This window comes from Dendrobium catenatum, unplaced genomic scaffold (genome assembly GCF_001605985.2).
Source record: "Dendrobium catenatum unplaced genomic scaffold, ASM160598v2 fragScaff_scaffold_43, whole genome shotgun sequence".
Classification (NCBI taxonomy): domain Eukaryota; kingdom Viridiplantae; phylum Streptophyta; class Magnoliopsida; order Asparagales; family Orchidaceae; genus Dendrobium; species Dendrobium catenatum.
The window spans coordinates 1812920-1831694 of NW_021318505.1; the positions used below are offsets into that span (position 1 = coordinate 1812920).

Sequence of the window (18775 nt, forward strand, 5' to 3'; positions counted from 1 at the left end):
AACTATTTTAACTGGATGTGATCCCATGATTTTTCCTCTTTTAAAGTTTTCCTTGTAAAAATCCTGGTGTTACAATTTCTCTTTTTTTTTGTACTAGATATTCCTAGAACATTAAGACAGAAATATTTTAATTCTATGGCCGCATATATTCTAGGCCGCAACAAGAGTATTTAAAAAAAAATTATATTGTTTTTTAAAATAGCAATTTATTTTAACGTTGAGAAAACTATTGATTAAATGTATTTATTTATTACGAAAGAACGCACGAGATATCAAAATTTTTTGAGTAAATTATTAATGTAAGGGTTCGAACAATACTTAATTGAATTTGCACATTTTCTATTTATAATATATTAATATTTGATATTTAAGATATTCTTAGTTAAAATAGACCTAAAGAAGTAATAATGTATTTAAGAGTAATTTAATATTTTAAGCCAATAAACAAAAATAAGATATAAATTCGTACATTAATTAAACATTCAATTGTGTATGAATAGGGTTGCGCCGATCCTTCATTTCTAGTTATAATATGTTCTCTATAATATATTCTTAGTTAAAATAGACCTAAAGAAGTAATAATGTATTTAAGAGTAATTTAATATTTTAAGCCAATAAATAAAAATAAGATACAAACTCGTACATTAATTAAACATTCAATTCTGTATGAATAGGGTTGCGCCGATCCTTCGCAGCAGTGCAACGCAAAGGCGACACTCGAAGGCCCCAATAGCAAGCTATTGTAATGGGCCCTCACCCAACAAAAAATAAATTTAATATCAAGTGGGCCCTTGGCCCACGTATCAGATATTAAACTGATAAGAACAGATACTTCACTTGATCTTAGCCATAAGGCCGAGAAAGGTATGAGTTAGGCGCCGTAACTCCTGTTTGTTTTAAAGCCTGAGCTAACAACAATGTAAATTCTTAGGCCATGTGGGACTATATTTTTTTACAATTGCGTCAGAATGGTAAAAACTCTACGTATTTTTAATTTATCAAATAGGATTGAAAATTATTTACATTTTTTATTAAATAGTGGTCATTGTTTGGATATATTTGGTTTGTATTGTTAGAACCTTATTCGAAGTTATTTATTAAATATTTATTGAATGATTATATTATACTTGATATCATCAAATTATCTTGATCAAGCACGAATCTTGATGCAAATATATATTGAAAACTTTTAAAATTAATCACCACGGTCCTTTCGACCATTGTCGCCCATCTACGGTCCTTCCGACCACTATCACTCGTCGACTACGTTCCTTCCAATCATATTCAACCAAGTATGATCCTTACGGTCACTGTCGCCCTACTACGGTCCTTCCAACCACCAACACCCGACTTTGATCTTTCAACTACTATTGTTCGACTATGATCTTTTTGGCCACCATCACCAAACTACGGTTCTTTCTATCACTGTCGTCCGCTGACTGTGATCCTTCCAACCTCTGTTAGCTGCTGACAATGGACCTTTTGACCATATTTGCCCAACTACGATCTTTTCGAGCACCATCGCACGACAACAATCATTTTGACCATATTTGCTCTACTACGGTCCTTCCGACCATCGTCGCTCGACCACAATTCGTAAAATGTTGCTCGACCACGGTCATTCGGACCACTGTCTCCCAAACTACGGTTTTTTCGACCAACGTCGCCTGACTACGGTTCTTCCGACCCTCGTCGCCCGTCGACTACTGTCCTTTCGACCACCAACGCCTGACTACAATCCTTCCAAAGATAATTTAAATTCAAAATTTTTTTTAATATATCTTATAAATTTGAGTAGAAGGATGTGTTGAGTTAAATACTTTAGTTTCAACATGCGTTCATCTTCCTTTTATTATTATTATTATTCTATACATATAAGTTCCATGAAAAATGAATTTGAAGCTTTGGTAGCAGAATCAAATATGAAATTAAATAAATTAATTTTAGGGGGATAACTTATTGTTTGTCACTAAAAAATTGCTTATATTTATATTATTAAGTTATTAACTGCCTTTATTTTTAACAGTATCATTAAAATCCAAAAAATAAAAATTTAAGTCATATTTTAATTTCATCAAATCATTTACAGTGAAATATTTTGTTAATTTATTTTTAATTAAAAGTTGTTAGTTATTATCCATACAAATAAAAACTTTGAACGCTTTCAGAAAATTGACTGAAATTGGCGTCGCCCGGGTTCGAACCGGAGACCTTCAGTGTGTTAGACTGACGTGATAACCAACTACACCACGACACCAATTTGTGTGGATGATTATTTATTAAAATTATTAACAATCAAAACAACAAATTTTTTTCCTTACAAAGCAAAATATAGTTTTAGCACTGTTATTTTTTTAATTTTTAAAAAATAATTTTTATCATCATTTACTTATTTTTTTAAAAAAATATATTAATAATGCCTGTTCTCCTTTTGTTTTTTAGTTAATTATTTCACTATAATTTTATGAAAAATATGACTACATTTCTCATATTAACTTCATTTCTTGTATTTTAATATTCACATCTTCACTAGTTGGATTGGAAGATTTTGTTAATTGAGATATATTTATCTATGTATCAACAATTAATTTGAAATTATTCATGAGTCCAACTTAGTCCAAATTCATAACAATTCATATAGACCAAATCATAACATAAAATAAATTTCCCATAGTCACAAATGTTGGAAAATAGACAATGTTTATAAAAAAAAAAAAAATCAAACTCATTTTTTACTTTGAATAACATAATATAACATAAAGTTTAGGGGTTCAAAATGAGTTGATAAGTTAGTTTTGGGTGCAGTTCAAAATTGATCTGATCGGATTCATGTCGATCCGAATTTGACCATTTAATAAACATGTCAAAAAGGTGGATCCGAACTTAGCTCGCTAGCAAACCTAATGACTTGAAACACGATAACTTATTTTGATTAAAAAAAATTTAACTTGTTAACTATTAAATTTAAATTAATTGATCAAATAAATAAAAGAGCAGACAAATAAAAAAAAATCAATCAAGTCAAAATCAAGTTTTTGTGCCAACATGGATTATTTCACCAATTAAACTGGTCAGATAAAAATATTTAAATAGTCAATCCCTTATTCCCTTAAATTAGCCACCGATCAGCTAACATTACTTCATGCCGCTCATCTTGATTTATTGATAGAAAGTTTTAGAATAATTTGTGGGTTTTGAAGTACAAAGTGATCTATATTAGTTTGACTTAATTTATTTAAATATTTCAAAAAAATAAAAAATAGAGCTATCTTTACTTCGCAACTCTTTCACCATAAATATTTCACTTGCCGTATAAGGTATCTTTGTAAAAGTGAAAGGCATCTTTGATTTCATTATATAAGATAAAATTATTTGAAAATGAGCCCCACCATAAAATAAAAATTGAAATGTCTGATTATCTTTCATGCCATCAAACATTCAACGGTCGCTATGATTCCGACTCAGATAGATAATTAATGAATGGGCTGTAATTATCTGCTAATAAACGCCAACGGGGCCCCACCCTATCATCATTTTTCAGCCACGTTTTCTAATTAATTAAGCACGAGAAACATCGCAATTCCATTCTTCAGAAATGCGAATCTTTCGGTTCATCGCATCATGATTAAAGTTTAATCAACATAAACTTTAAATTTTATTTTGATAATGATATGTCACCATTAAATTTACCTCCATAAAAAAAAAATCTTTTTTAATAAATCTCAAGATAATATTTAAATTATTTCCGGTATTTATAAATTTATAATTGAACTAAATGCCTTTATACGAGACAGATACAATGATACAAAAAAATTCTAATGAGAGTCTAAATCAAACAAAATTGAACATTTGAAAATTTTGTGGCATTAGTTAAATGATCGAATGGTCTATGAAGTTTTTATGCTTAGATGAATACACTTAGTTCAAGATCATACAATTTTGAGGTTATTACATAAATCAAATGTTAAATAAATAATTTATGGTCAAAGAATTCAATATCGATTGTCTGATAAATTGTAAACAAATTTTGGCCAAACTCATGAAAACCCAACTCTCAAAATATCGTAAATACCTTTATTTTTCACAAGAAGGAGACCTAAACTTAAGATCGAAGTGGACTAAGAGATTCAAAGAACTCTAGAATTTCACTTGATGTTTTCGGCCAATGATTGTTACTGACCACCATCATTCGAATAAAGTTGTTAGATTGTTATGTGACGCCGGAGCTGAGTCGTTAATTGTATTAAACTTCAGCCTATATTAAGTTCATTTGGTATTTATAGGGCTATAGAGGTGTAATGCTTTCTTATTTTGTATGTAGCCTATTATGATGCTTCCTTTTTGGCTATAAATAGATAGTCAATGCTTGTAATAAGAGAGATTTTGGAGATTAATAAAATTAGAGTTTTACTCTCTTTGTGAATTTATATATCCTAAGATTGTTCTTAGGTGGTGGTTCTTGCTCCAATGAGTTCTTGGAGTGGTGTCCGGCGACCGCCACTGGATCATCAACGTGGATTCATCGAGCCCGCTCCGATCCGGTGTCATTATGGCCCAAATGTTATCGTATTATTATGATTTTCTTATCACAATTGCATCATTGTCCTAGTCCATTCGCTATTATAAATCTATCATTTTTTTTTTTTTTTGAAAATTAGGGACTTCAAATATGAGCCATCAGAAGAAATTGCTTCGCTTCTATCATTATTCGATTGCTATCGCCTTTCTGCCTTGGTTTGATAAGGTCATTCAAGCAGTATTACCAACTAAGAGCATTTACAACCGAGTTTTCCCAAAAGAACAAACTGTGAAGAATGAGGACAAGTCCAGCCAAGATAACCATATCACGTTTAATAAAAACCATATCTTTGCCTTTTTTTTTTTTGAGAGGATGAGCCTTAAAATTGTTAAATTTATTCTGAGATATCTACTTCCATGGATCATTCGCACGTCAAATCCAACAACTAGAGATGCTTCTGAATGGAGAAATGCTCGCGGGAATGGACGGATAGGAAAAAAAAAAAGTTGAAGATAGGAAGTGAGAAGCTCTAAATAGATTGATATATTAGATTAATAGAAATTATTCTGCTACAGCTGATTAATAATAACTCTATTACTGTACAAACATGTATTAGTTTTGTAGGAGAGCGAAGAACCAGATTTGTTTACCAGCCCATCAATGCTCGTCGCACGCCATCGACAATCTGGTTTCTGACTTTTCTACTTGAGAGTGGGAAATCTCGCCTTTCCTCCAGGAGAAATCTGTACACTTCCCACTGCCTCTCTGCAGTCCTGTGCTTGCCGATCTCAGCCTGTACAAAAACCAGACGATCAGTCATGAATAAAAATCTTACATTGGCCAATGGATTTGTTTCTGTTTCTTACAGAGAAAATGCAAATGTCGAGCATTTTAAGGGCTAAGGTGACGTCGAAGAACACGCGCGGCCTTCCCCTACCGCACAGCTCGACGGAGTTGGCAACCAGGAGTTCGGTGTCTGGGCCGCGGCTGACTATGATCACCTTCAAAGGATGAATCACTTCCAGTTTCATTTTGGAGCACAAAGCATCCTGTTTTTCTGGATCCAAGATCTTCTTCCCGTCAGTTTGTTGGATAAAGAGGTCTATTTCTCGATAACCATTCATGTCCGACAAGAATCTCCCATAAGAGATCTGATGTCAGGAACCACAGTACAATTTGTATCAGAAGACAAAATTGGCACTTCAGGCGTGAAAGTTTTTATAATTTTACATATGGTAAGTTAGGCCGTTTGTAAAGAAAAGCGGAGACTTACAAAGTAATGCAGTCAGCATCAAATCAATTTTTATTTAGCAAGTTGCTGATAAAGTTAATCAACAAGTGCTTGTACAAATGCATAAACAAATCTTCTACAACAACAGCACGAGGCATTAAACAGGAAAATACTTTTCAAAGGCATCTTGCCAGTAAACAAGTTGGAGTGATATCATTTAGTACTTCCCCCAATCCCCAACCCCTATATAAAGTTTGAAGTTGTCAACTGTGAAAGAAAAGCAACCAATTGGTTAAAGGAGAAATATCTCACTCTAAGGTTTTGTTTTGGGACAAATTTCTTTATGATTCTTAAAACATTTTTTTTAGTACAAAAAATTTTATTATTGTACTTAAAAAACAGCTTTAAGAAGCAGAAAGAAAGCTGTTCCAAACAAAGCTTAAGATGATGAATTCAAGCAAAATTTTTGATGATTTATTGACCATTATCGGAAAAAAAAGAAGCTACCGACCATTTAATCAAAAATTTATGTGACATTAATTAGGTGTTTTTCGTAAGAGCAGGCATGGCCCATATTTCAGATATGAAAAGTCAACAATTAGAATTAGAACAAAGAAACATTGGATTAGTAATATTAACATGCGAAGTTCAATACAATGAAAAATACAAGAGAGTGATACCTGAATGTTATAGTCTTTTAAAGTCCTTAAAATGTCATAGAGAAGTCCCTTCTGATCGGCACAATAAATTTGCAGTAAAGTGTGGCAAGGGCTCAAGGAGTTGTCAATGGTTACATTAACCTTTTTCATTTTGGCCAAGTCTGAACTGAGGGCCTGTGAACAAACTTGACTGTTTGATAGCTCGGGACTGAAAAGTTCCTCAGCAACGGTAGGAGGAAGTGACGAGAATCCCTGCTGAAAGTCTTCAACTAACTCAATCTCACAGGTGATAGATGAAACTCCAAGAACAGAACTTAATTTTTGACGCGTTTCATCTTGTCGTTTTCTAGTATGCAGTTGCTCCCTAGAACAAAAGAGTATAAATACACTCAGTTGCTTAATAAAAAAGATTGTACCATTTTGGCTGAGAGAATTAAAGAAGCAGGGGATATTAAAAGAAAATTCATTTGCTTAAACTGTTAATTCTGTGTGAAATCTTGTTGTGTTAATCAATCGAGCTGTACTACTGCCTCGGACCTCAAATCAATTTCTCGTGCTAGCTGGGAGTTCCTCCCCCTGCTTGGATTCAGGTGCTTTGCACCCAATTTTTTTTCTTTGTACAATGTCCCGATGCTTGAGTACCCAAGCACCCTTGTGCTGTGTTTCGAAGCCTGCAGAGTTTTCTGGGAGAAATGATAGAGAGCGGAGCGCCACAACGCTATAGATTCGGTGCCGGAGTGCTGTGTGATGCCTCAGCGTTGCGGGTTTGAGCGCCGCAACATCATGATACAGAGGCTTCAGCACCACAGTGCTTCAAGGCGGTTCTTTCTCGTTTTTCTTAAAGGGTGACATCCCTCGTTATTATTAACTTGACTTTCTCTTGTGTTTTGAGTATGAGAATAATGTAAAAGAGAAGAGAAGCAAAGAGAGAGTGAGAGAGAAGAGAGATATGTACTTATTTCTCCCAATTTTCATAATGAATTTCTTAGTGTGGTGTGGCTCCATGATTTTTTTCCGATTTCGGATTTTCCCATGTTAAATCCTGGTATCCTGTACTTTCCACTGTATTTCTATTTTTCTTTTTTTTTTGTCGCTTGGTTTTACTTCCATATCCTACAGGCCCTACACCGAGAATTGTTTCTTCTTGTCTCCTTTTGCATATCTTTTGCAGTTCCCAGGAAATGAGCACAATATTGGAGAAGATGTATTATAAGGAATCATGCTAGAACTTAATTATCAAAGATCAAGTAAGCACTGCTATGAGAGCACGAAAAATATTCAAACTAAATTTCAATTAAGAACATGTTTCCTGGACTACACTAGTAATTTCACATGAAAACAACAATACAAGACAAATTAAAAACACAATAAAATCAATAATTTTCTACTCACATGCCATCCGTTATAAAGAAAAGATCCATGACTCTTCCATCTGGTGTTGTAGAGACCTTTACTCTATGGATACAGAGATCAAGCTCGCAAAGAACATGAGTGATATCTGCATCAACTCAAAAAATCCATAAACAACAATATATGAATAGCCAAACCCTCAATTTGCAACTGTTAGATACGCCAATAAATCAAAATCGCTTATTTACCGTGTAGAAGCCCCTTTCGATTAACTGAGAAGAGCTTCAGGAGATAAGTCTGAGTTATCTTGGGCAAGCTTCCAAGGTCCAAATAGAATGGAATGGCAAAAGTTGGGCACTCTGATAACAACCGGTTCTTCAAACTTGTCCATTGGATGTTAATTTTTGGAGAGCACGGAACAACCCATAGCACCACAAAGCACCACTGCCCATCGGTTGATACATCTACAAAAAAATGGCAGAAGGAAGATTTTTTTTTTCTAAGGGCAACTTAGCAAAAAATTAGCCTTACAGACTGAATTTCCTATCATAATCGATAAAATCTCTGCATTCCAATTTAATTTGTCGCCAAAATAACATTATGTTTTACAGATAAGTATATGAATGCATTTAGGCTCTGTTTGTATCGAAGCAGTTGAAGCAAATGAAATGTAAATCCGAATAGTTTATGTGCTAATCATGAACTTTAGCCATTGATTTAAATTTTCTTAATCCATTTTCATGTCCTTTCACTATTAGTCCCAACATCCAAACATAGCTTCAACGATTCCAAAGTACTTGACGCGTTTCCACCGCAATCATTCATTCCAAAGGGACAGAAAAATACGGGAAAATGTTATGCCTAACCATATGACAAAGATTTATCTAAAAAACGTAACTGAGAACATGGTGAAGAATTTCCCTTTCTTAAGAACCACAAATAATAATTTCCTAAAAAGCCAAACCCCAAACCACAAATTTCCCAAAAAAAAAAGGCCAGCCGGATTCAAAATAGTAAAATACACATGAAAAATCAAGAAATCGTCATATCGACTTCACATAAAAAACCCTGATCGAAATGAATTCGCGAAAAAAAAAAAAATGAAGAAAAGGATTAATAAAAAACTCTCTTACCTCCTCTCGTAATGCAGAGTCCAAACTCTAGAATAATTCGGCAGAGGTCGCAGCCAAGCCCGGTCTTATCGGGGCAATTCACGGTGACGACGCTCGGCTCGCCGGCATTTTTCCCTAACTGGATCTCCACCAACTCGTCGCTCGCGAGCCCCATCCCTACACCGTCTGATCCCGATCGAACGGCACACGACGCCACGGCCGCCACTTTCCAGTACTCTTTTACGGAATATTCCCTCGAGATTCCCCCACCGGCCACCGTGTCTCTCTCTCTCTAGCCCGACCTCTGTGTCTCCAGCGTGGTCACCGTCTTAAAAGTTAAAACTATATAGCACGGGAGGACGACCATTGTCCTTCCACGTCAGCTCCAATTGCGAGACCTATCTGAAGACGTGGTGAGCGATCTTTGGCCTACTTATAAAGATGAGAAGTTAGACAGCAGCCGTCGGATCAGAATCGGACGGTCAATATGATGATTTCCGGTTACCGACAGCGAGGCTTTGCCCTATCAGCATCTCTGATAACCGTACTTTTCCATATTTACAAATTAAATTACCGTATTTACATATCGGTTAATGTTTGCAGACATTAAAGAAAAAAGTTACAGGTTGTCGTTGTTTTGCCTTTGCTTCTTACAGCTCCTCTCTCGAACCAGCCAGCCAAATGTATGGCTGTTTCTTTTGGTTTTTTTGGGGTTTTTTAGATCAATTAAGGTAAATTCGTAAGCACAACATATATTTAAATAAATAATTTTTTTGTTGATAGTTAAAGGTCCCAACTAACATATCAAAATAAGCTAATTTTTTCTTATTTTGTAATTACCTATTTTAACATAAAAATATGCAAATATTTTTCCATAAAATTTTATTTTAGGGATGGTATTAGAGCAACCCAACTTGATTTTTTTTGTCCCTATTATGGTTTGCTCTCTCTGGACTCTTTTGTCTAACCTACATGCTCACATTATTTTAGACTAATTTATAAACATGATTGTCATCATTAGGGGTGTCAATATTTGACACGCTTTGTATGCTCTCTATATCACTTCTTGCTTGGCCACTAACATTGATTGTTAAAAAATGTTTATATATATCCCATAAAAAAATCATTTTAATTGGCCACAAATTCAAATGGATATTTGAGTTGAAAACATATTGAATAAAATTTATGGTCATTTAAACTGCAATTTCTAGGAGCTTATAGTCAAATTGAATATTTTGATAAGATGAAGATTGTTTAATTCTAAGATTATTAAAACACTTAAATATTGAAATAATGAAATATGATCGATGAAATATAATATTACTTCATGTACAAATTTGAATGATGTTCACAATCAAATTGTTGGAAATAATCAAATGCTTGTTTTTGTATAAGAGTAATTAAGATTTATCCAAAAAAAAAAAAACTAAGTCATATGATTTTTTAAGACATCTCAAATTTTATACATTCGAGGCATATGATTATGCCTCATGAGGTCATTGAAAAATTGGAGAAAATAATATTTTTTTTGGGTGTATTCCTTCTAAGGTTTTAGGTATGCATATACCTTCTAAAGTTTCTATCTTCTAAGATTTTTGACACATATATAACTTTTAAGACTTGTGTCTTATGAGATTTTTAGATGCTCCTATTGTTTGATACATTGGAGATGAAAAACTAATTTCATTGCATTCAATTACATGCTAAATTATTGAGAAAATATATCAAAAGCGTACTTGAATACATTGAAGTGCAGAATCAATGTTTTTAGTCTTCCACATTTGATGCGAAGTTCTCTAAGAGAGGAAGAGACCCATTCTTTTCACTCTAGATGTGAAATAAGGAAAAAATGAGAACTTAACTATTTAAACTGGGGACCACAATCCTATTTTATACTTTAAATTTATATTTATTTCAGTCCATCATTAAAATAAAATAAATACTTGACCACTACAAAATATTTAATTCCATCTAAATTTAATTGAGATGTTATATAAGCCAAATAACAATTTAATACTTAAATTGATCACGAATTTAATTGGCTCAAGTTTAGATTGCTACTAATGTATAATACTTTAAATTATATGTATATATTTATATAGGCCCAAATAAAAAAATTTCCCAGCATCTATACCTTTTAAAGTTTTGGATAAGTAGAGAGTATGTCAACCACTTATTCTCATAGGATCTTTCTAGTGAGAGCCCTCTCTACAATTAACTTTATATCAAAGCTACCTTATGGGTGCACTTTCCTGAGGTTTTGAGTGGATACCCTCTCTATCACTTTCCCTCATTGGGTCATTGTAGTGAGGATTATGTCCACTACTACTTTTCCATCAAGGCTACCTCATAGGCATGCCTTCCAAATATTTTTGTTTAATACAACATTATTTATAAAAAAGAAGGATTTAGTAATAATTCACATAAAAACTTAAGATATTTTTATCTCTAGCTAATAGAAATCAAGATATACAAAAACTAAGGAGTTCAACTTCTTTGGATTATTTAAGTGATGGAATATTCCAGTGTGATGACACTCTTAATTTAAATAATCTTCTTATCTCAATTATTTTGATCTTTCCTGTTTTGGAGTTGATGATATGTATGTTGTGCTTATAAAGAATGACCCATATGCCTTTGGTGAATTAGATGCTCCAACTTTTCCTTCAATTAAAATCAGTTTTTAATGAAATGCCCTCTTGAGTAATAGAAGTGACAATATTGAGTCTCATCTATGTCATTTTGATTCTTTAGAAGTTTTAGTCATTTTATGTATTTAGAAGTTTGGATATCCATTATAATGTTAGTCCTAGATATATTTAATGAGATGTAATTAGATGACTTAAATTGACTTTTAGTGAGAAGGTTGTCTTTGATCTCTTAACAGTTATTGAATAGGTAGATCAATTTATTGTCGTAAAATTCTTATGCTTATTTGAGGAGTATTTAATTTGCTTTTGATAAGCATTGATGGCCTCATCAACAAGATTTGTGCTTCAAATCAATGAATAAGATCAATTTATAAGTTAGTTGTCTCTCATATCTATGAAGTGTAGAAAGTTTTAGGGTGAAGTTGTGATGCCCTAGAATCTAAATATGAAGAAATACACAAGTTACTATCTTTTAAGCATGAATAAGAGATCAGAGAATTCAATGCAAGCAAAAACATAATTACATTACTATTTATAGAATATTTATATATTTAACAAGTTCCTAAAAATATATATCATATATAATTGCCAACAATAGGCTATAAAATAACATATAAAATCAAACAATGAGAAATAAAATGTAAACTATCACCCACTAACCGACCTTACTCCATAGGCTCCTTATCCTTCTATGAAATAATGTAAAAACTACACAATGCATGAGCTTATAGCTTAGCAAATAATTTAAATTTACCACTGCATTCAATGCAAGGCAAATAAATCAATATGTTTGATTCAGTTCTAGTTAATATCACTCAATAAGCTTTCAATATTAACAATGAGTAATATATGAAAATAATATTAATCAAAAGCAAAATTAATAGAGTCAGTAAAACTATATTATTCAATAAGAAAAATAAGTTTATCAATCTATTAAAAATTTGATAAAAAGATTATCAATTAATAATATGTATTGCATAGTGAAATAAGCCTTCATTATCTATCAATTATATTTATGTTGATGGTTCTATCACATGTTTCCTTAATTCTATATGTCATATATAACTATATATCAATGTGCCATATTAGTATGTTATATCAATATACTATATCAATAAGCTTATCAATGCAATGTATCAATATGCCTATCAATATCTATCAGTGACCCATATCATATGCTATATATAAGTCATATTATATTAGTCTTAATACTGGTTCTATCAATTCTACATTAGTTATATCTATTAAAATATTTAATCAAATCATATGATGTTATATAAATGGAAATATGAATATAAATATAACTCGTAAGGTGGGAATTCCAATTTTAATGTGGTGTTTTCAAGATCTTCAAACCTAATAGTTGACCAGTTGGTTATTAATCTTTAATTTAATCCCAACTCTTGACCACTTGATCATAAATCTTTATCTTTTTTTTTTAATCTTTATCTTATTATTATTATTTTTTTTTCATAAATCTTATATCAATTCTTAAGTGGTTCTTAATAAATCATTCAGAATCACCACTCTTTATCTGTAAGCATAATTTGATCAATTGCTTTATAGGCTACAACCATGATTACACCGTAAATCTTTATTTTAAGGAAATCACATAGGCCCACCCTCATGTATCAACCCATATTAATTATAGTGTTGACAATCAACCTTTCTTGCTTACATGCAAATGACATATTTATCTTATATTAGTCATATCATTTTTTTCATGCAATATTAATATCATGAATGAAATGCATTAATCTATGAAATATAAGAAAATCTAAATACTATTTATTTACTTTAGGAAATCATAACTATCAATTTACTTAGTTAAATTTAACAATATTACAATTAAAAAACTCATAAGATTTATATCTATTATATACACAAACTTACATTATGAAAGTTTGGTAAATTGTGAGAAAATATATTTTTGGTAGATTCAAGAGAGCTAAAAATCTTAGAAATAAAAATCATCAAAAAATAAGAGTAACATTATAATTACTTACATCAATTAGAACAAAAGCCATAAAAAGAGCGATATTCGAAAACACCTCAAAGCACTTCCTCTCTCTTCTCTCTCACTTCTTATCTCCTCATTTCATTCCTTCGCCAACAAACCAAATGAATGAGGGGATGTAAGGTAGGATGATAGGGATATTTAAATGAGAATTATTAAAAATATATATTTTAGTGTCTAGCACCTCTGTGTCTAGCACCTATGTGCTACATGCCTCCTCAGAGTTACTGTAGAATAGAGAGCTCAGCGCTATAGCGACGTTTTCTTTGCGACACTGCTTTAAGCCCCGTTGCGCTTGCCAGTTCAGCACCGTGAAACTGCATGTTGGATTAACTTTTTATATTTTGAAAATAAATTTATTTTGAACTTTTAGGTTATTATAATCTGCTTACCTTCAAAAAATATCATCCTCAATATTTTTATACCAGCCTAAGAGAGTATGCTTAAAATCAATTCACATGTGACTTTCAATAAATCATTAAGAGTCACCACTACCTACTCGTTGGTGTAATTAGATCAATTGACCCTTGGATTACAATCAGGATTACATGACAAATCTAAAGAAAGCACGTCGATCCACCTTCATGTACATAATATTATGTTTAAAGAGTAAACTCCTATGAATTATAGTCATGAAAATCATCCTTTCCTACTTAGATACAAATATCACATTTATCTTATATCAATCATATCATTTTTATTATATAATATCAATATCAGTTGTGAAATGCATTAATCTATAAAATGGAAGAAATTTTAAATACTATTCATTTACCTTAGTAAATTATAACTATCAGTATATTTGATGAAATTTAATAATATTATAATTAAAATACTGATAAGAATCATATCTATCAAAAAATTATATAGTAAAAGTTTGATCAATATGTAGAAAATACATTTTTGGTAGATTCAAGGGAGATAAAATTTTAGAAATCAAAATCATAAAAAATGGAAGTAAGAGCATAGTTACTTATATCAATTAAAATAAAATTCATAACATAAGCGACATACGAAAACAACTTGAAGCACTTTCTCTCTCTTTTATCTCCCTTATTCTCTTCTCATCCTTTCTTTCCTTCCCCAGCAAGACAAATAAATGAGGGGAGGTAAGGTGGGATGGTAGGGATATCTAAATGAAAAATATAAAAAAACTATTGCTAGTGTCTCACACTGCGATGCCCAAGATCTAGCTAGCGTTGCTGCGCGCAGTACACATCAACCCCAGAGTTACTACATAATATAGAGCTCGACGCCACGGCGGTGCTTTCCCGACGTCATTGAGCTCTAAGCGTCGTTGCGCTTGCTAGCCTAGCGCTGCCTACTGGATCAAATTGCATGTTTTTCAAATAAATTTATTTTAAATTTTTGGGTTGTTACAGAAGTTCTCCAAGAAAAATTTATTATAATAACTATAGTTCCACTCTTAACATTTTATGTGCTTAAGAAAATCTTTAAAAGTATTCTTTATAGTCCCTCCCTCATTTTAGTGAATCTTTGATAGATAGGAGGAGTCATTGATTATTCTTGATTAGCGATGAATTATTTAATAAAAATTTTGGCTAGATTTTTAAAAATGTATAATTGTATTTAAAGAGAATAGAATCACGTGCAAGCTTATCCCTTAAGATGATCAGTAAGAAATACTTAGCAAATGACTACATCCAAAGCATGTTGAATGTGTACAATGGTCTTGTAGTGGTCAATGTGCTCATAGGGGTTCAACAATCCCATCATATGGATCAATTGTAGGTAACTTAAATCTTATTAGAATTGGATGCTAGATAATTGCATGAGTTAGGGGCGAATATTCTTGAATATTAAGGTAAGGGATAAATTAGTTCCCTTCTTTTATGCAAAATTTTCAGGAATAAGACATTCTAACATATTTCTTATAACATTATGAGGGGTATCAATTAATAATATGATGTTGATTTAAATCTTTTATGATTGATGTGGGATTACAAGTTGGCCATACAACATGAGAAGGATGTGTTGAATTGATAGGGTTTGAGAAAATTTAATGGGGCCATTATGGAGTGGAAATTGCAACATTAGAAGGCACTGCATTTGTGAATCATCATTAAACTATTGTTGATTTTATGGTTGGAGAACTTCATCGGACTGTGATGATGCTCTTTATTTTTCAAACTCCTCTAAGAGTTACAGCATATGCATATGATCCTCCAAAGTGAGATTTGACTAATCTCAACCACCTAAATTATTATGTATTTGAAAGAGGGATTTATCATCAGACATTGAAGAAATATTTGCATTATGTCGGGTATTACTCTTATAAACGATGATAAATTATTGCGTACGTGCTAGAAAATTTATGACAATAGAGCATATGCTTATAATCATAGCTTTGTACAAAAAGCACACATAGATAAAAGTTGTGAGATGACATACTTTGTTAGATCGATGAAAATTCCAAGAAGGGGAAAATTCATGAGCCTCAATCTGGTTGAATGAATCAACCAAAAAAATATAAGATATAAAAAATCTCCATTCCTCACAATTGAAGCGAAGATGAGACTGTATGACCTGACGACACAAGATCGCGGGAATGCCTAAGAGGTGAGGACTTACGTCATAACTAGACGAACCGCCTCAGACCCTAGATCTAAGGTGAGCTCCACCAAAGTAGGTAGAGGGCTCGAACCTAATAGTTGAGAATACTATGACTTCAATTATAGGGATTACAAAAATCTAATGTCAACAAAATGATAATTAAACCTGAATAATGGAGTTAGAAGTTGATAGTCAAGTAACAACAATTGCTATAGATGATCTTTGATGATGATCATAAGACAATACAATAGAATTCTTTAACATAATCTCTAAATTTATGTTAATAAAAATAAATTTTACAAAGACAAATCTTGAATAATTAGATTAATAAAACTTTCTTCAATTATTAAGCTCCTAATCATTTTCACGAGGACTATACGGTTTGTACTCACCAATAGCAGCATAAAAACGACGATTTGGAGGGCCCCACCTTAGGTCCTTACACATGATCAAAAAGAATGGCAGCGTGTGCATTTAATAATGTATATATAATGCTGGACCCGCCTCGTCGGCTAAATGCGTAAATGGAACCGTCGATCCGACCGCACATATTGACCACTGTCTGCAATTTGCTCTAATCGACCACAATGTGGTGGGGACCTCCTCCCATCAGCATTGCGCAGACATCGTAACGTCAACCATTGTCATCACCGAGGCTGTTACAGCTCTCTCAAATTTTATAAACTAAGTAGCGAGCTCGTTCTTTAAAAGAAAATTAATACAACATGTATTTAAAAAAATATGAGGACATAGACCCTAATACAATTATTAATATTGATAGGTCATCAAAAATATTTTTATCAAGCACTAATTTCGAGACATATTTAAATTAGAAACTTTCAAAATTAAATTTTGGACCATTCAAATATTGATCATAGTATACTTTGTAGTCAAATTAATCTTCTCAACAAGATGAACCCAATGACATCAAAATCGGTCTAATCTGAGTTCAAATGGGCTCGAATTAGTGGACTGAAATGTAATTAGAAGTTTTAAAGTAAAAATTGAGTAATCAAATGATTTTCAAATATGACATGATTATAGTCAAATCGAGCAACTCGATGAGACGAATCCAACGAGACCGAGATTACTTAATTCTGACATCATTAAGACACTTAAATACTTGATGAGAGCTCTATGGTTAAGGGAATCAATATGAACCATTGATGGGGCACTCCTAATCTGTCATAAATTCTCTCTATATTTATGGAGTAACCACTCACAAAAACCTATAAATATGCTCTCATTCTTAATATGATGGGAACGAAGAATGGAGAAGAGAGTGGAGCTCTCTTGCATTTTCCAACCATCGTCGTCGATGACCACCACCAGTTATTGCCATCGACAACCACCATGCCAACGATGGCTAGCTTCAAAAATCATTGTTTTCTCAAGAATATTAAGATGATTTAACTCTGCTGTTGGATATATTTGTCCACATGTGGAGATCAATTTTCTAAAATCCCTTTTGAGAAAATTAAGCCCAGTTGCTGGGTATAGAATGTCCTTCTGTGGACACCTAATCTTTGCACTTTTCTTCTTCAATAGTGAAAAAAGCAAGATCTTTGTATCACTTATTATCTAATGGCTTTTTCAACTGGGGTCAGGCCCGTGTTTTTTTTTCTTTCAAGGTTTTTCACGTAAAAATTTTTCCTGTCCTAATATTTTTATTTGTTCGTGTTGAATTTTTGTGCAATGCTAAGACATAAAATATGCATTCCACTAACTCAAAATTTTTAGCACGCAACAAATAAATTAATATAAAATTTTTATCCCATTATGGGAGATCAACTATATAAATCTTTTTTCTCGACTGTGTTATATTCAAAGCCAATTTGTCAATTAAATCTAATAAAAAAATATCATTTATAATACTTTCTAATCAAATCTTTTTATATTTACATCTATCTTTCTTAACATAGGCCGGATCTAACACATCAACTATCTTATCTGAGTTGTTTCATAAGGCCAATGCTTTATATGACCAAACCATCTAAGACAACTCTCTAGTCATATATGCCATTGAAGCTATTTATACCTTTTTGTATATACTAGTTTCTCACTGTCTTTAAAGCTTCCTTTGAGACAGTTTTACAATTTTATGAAACAAAATTTTAGTACAAAAAATTTTAAATTAAAAATATTTGTACAAAAAAACTGTTTCATAAAATAATTAAAAAATTATCTCAAACAAAATATAAGTATAAAACCATTTGTCCACATGAGCATCCTCATATGTACAATATTTAGTTTTATGCTTATCTCTTAATGGCAATAGTTTACATCATAAATCATTATAGGTCCCATCGCTATCTTATTAAATTTTCTCTTAAATTTGAGAAATATTTTTCAAGAATAAAATTATTAATAATAGATAAAAATTACATCTTCCTTTCTCACCTTAAATAATTTCTTCCTATTTCTCATATTATTATTTATCACTATTTTTATCAATTTATTACATCAATAACTTAGCCTAAATCTTCTTTCTTTATTTTAAATTCAAGACAAATTTTACTTCATATTTCCTTGCTATAAAATAAATATCTAACACGCTAAAAAACAGAAAAATATTTTCAAATGCTTCCCACCAAATAACCCCTATAATCTAACATAATAAATAATTATTGTCTAAGAATTTACTAGATAGATTTTTTTTTTC

The 18775-nt window shown here is 32.0% G+C and overlaps 1 protein-coding gene and 2 non-coding genes across 3 annotated transcripts; all 3 read right to left on the bottom strand.

The window, feature by feature from the left end:
• Positions 1-671: 671 nt before the first annotated feature.
• Positions 672-868, bottom strand: LOC114579393. The gene has a single exon (XR_003700334.1). It is a non-coding gene; the product is annotated as a U2 spliceosomal RNA (small nuclear RNA).
• Positions 869-2183: 1315 nt separating this feature from the next.
• Positions 2184-2257, bottom strand: TRNAV-AAC. Its single transcript has one exon. It is a non-coding gene; the product is annotated as a tRNA-Val (tRNA).
• Positions 2258-5039: 2782 nt separating this feature from the next.
• On the bottom strand, positions 5040-9275 carry LOC110107261 (ACT domain-containing protein ACR9). Its single transcript, XM_020837463.2, has 6 exons — positions 8893-9275; positions 8008-8223; positions 7802-7907; positions 6431-6773; positions 5386-5670; positions 5040-5312 (listed from the first exon to the last, which is right to left on the bottom strand). Exons 1-6 carry the CDS (start codon positions 9044-9046, stop codon positions 5166-5168), a joined length of 1251 nt encoding a protein of 416 aa, XP_020693122.1. The 5' UTR covers positions 9047-9275; the 3' UTR covers positions 5040-5165.
• Positions 9276-18775: the final 9500 nt, after the last annotated feature.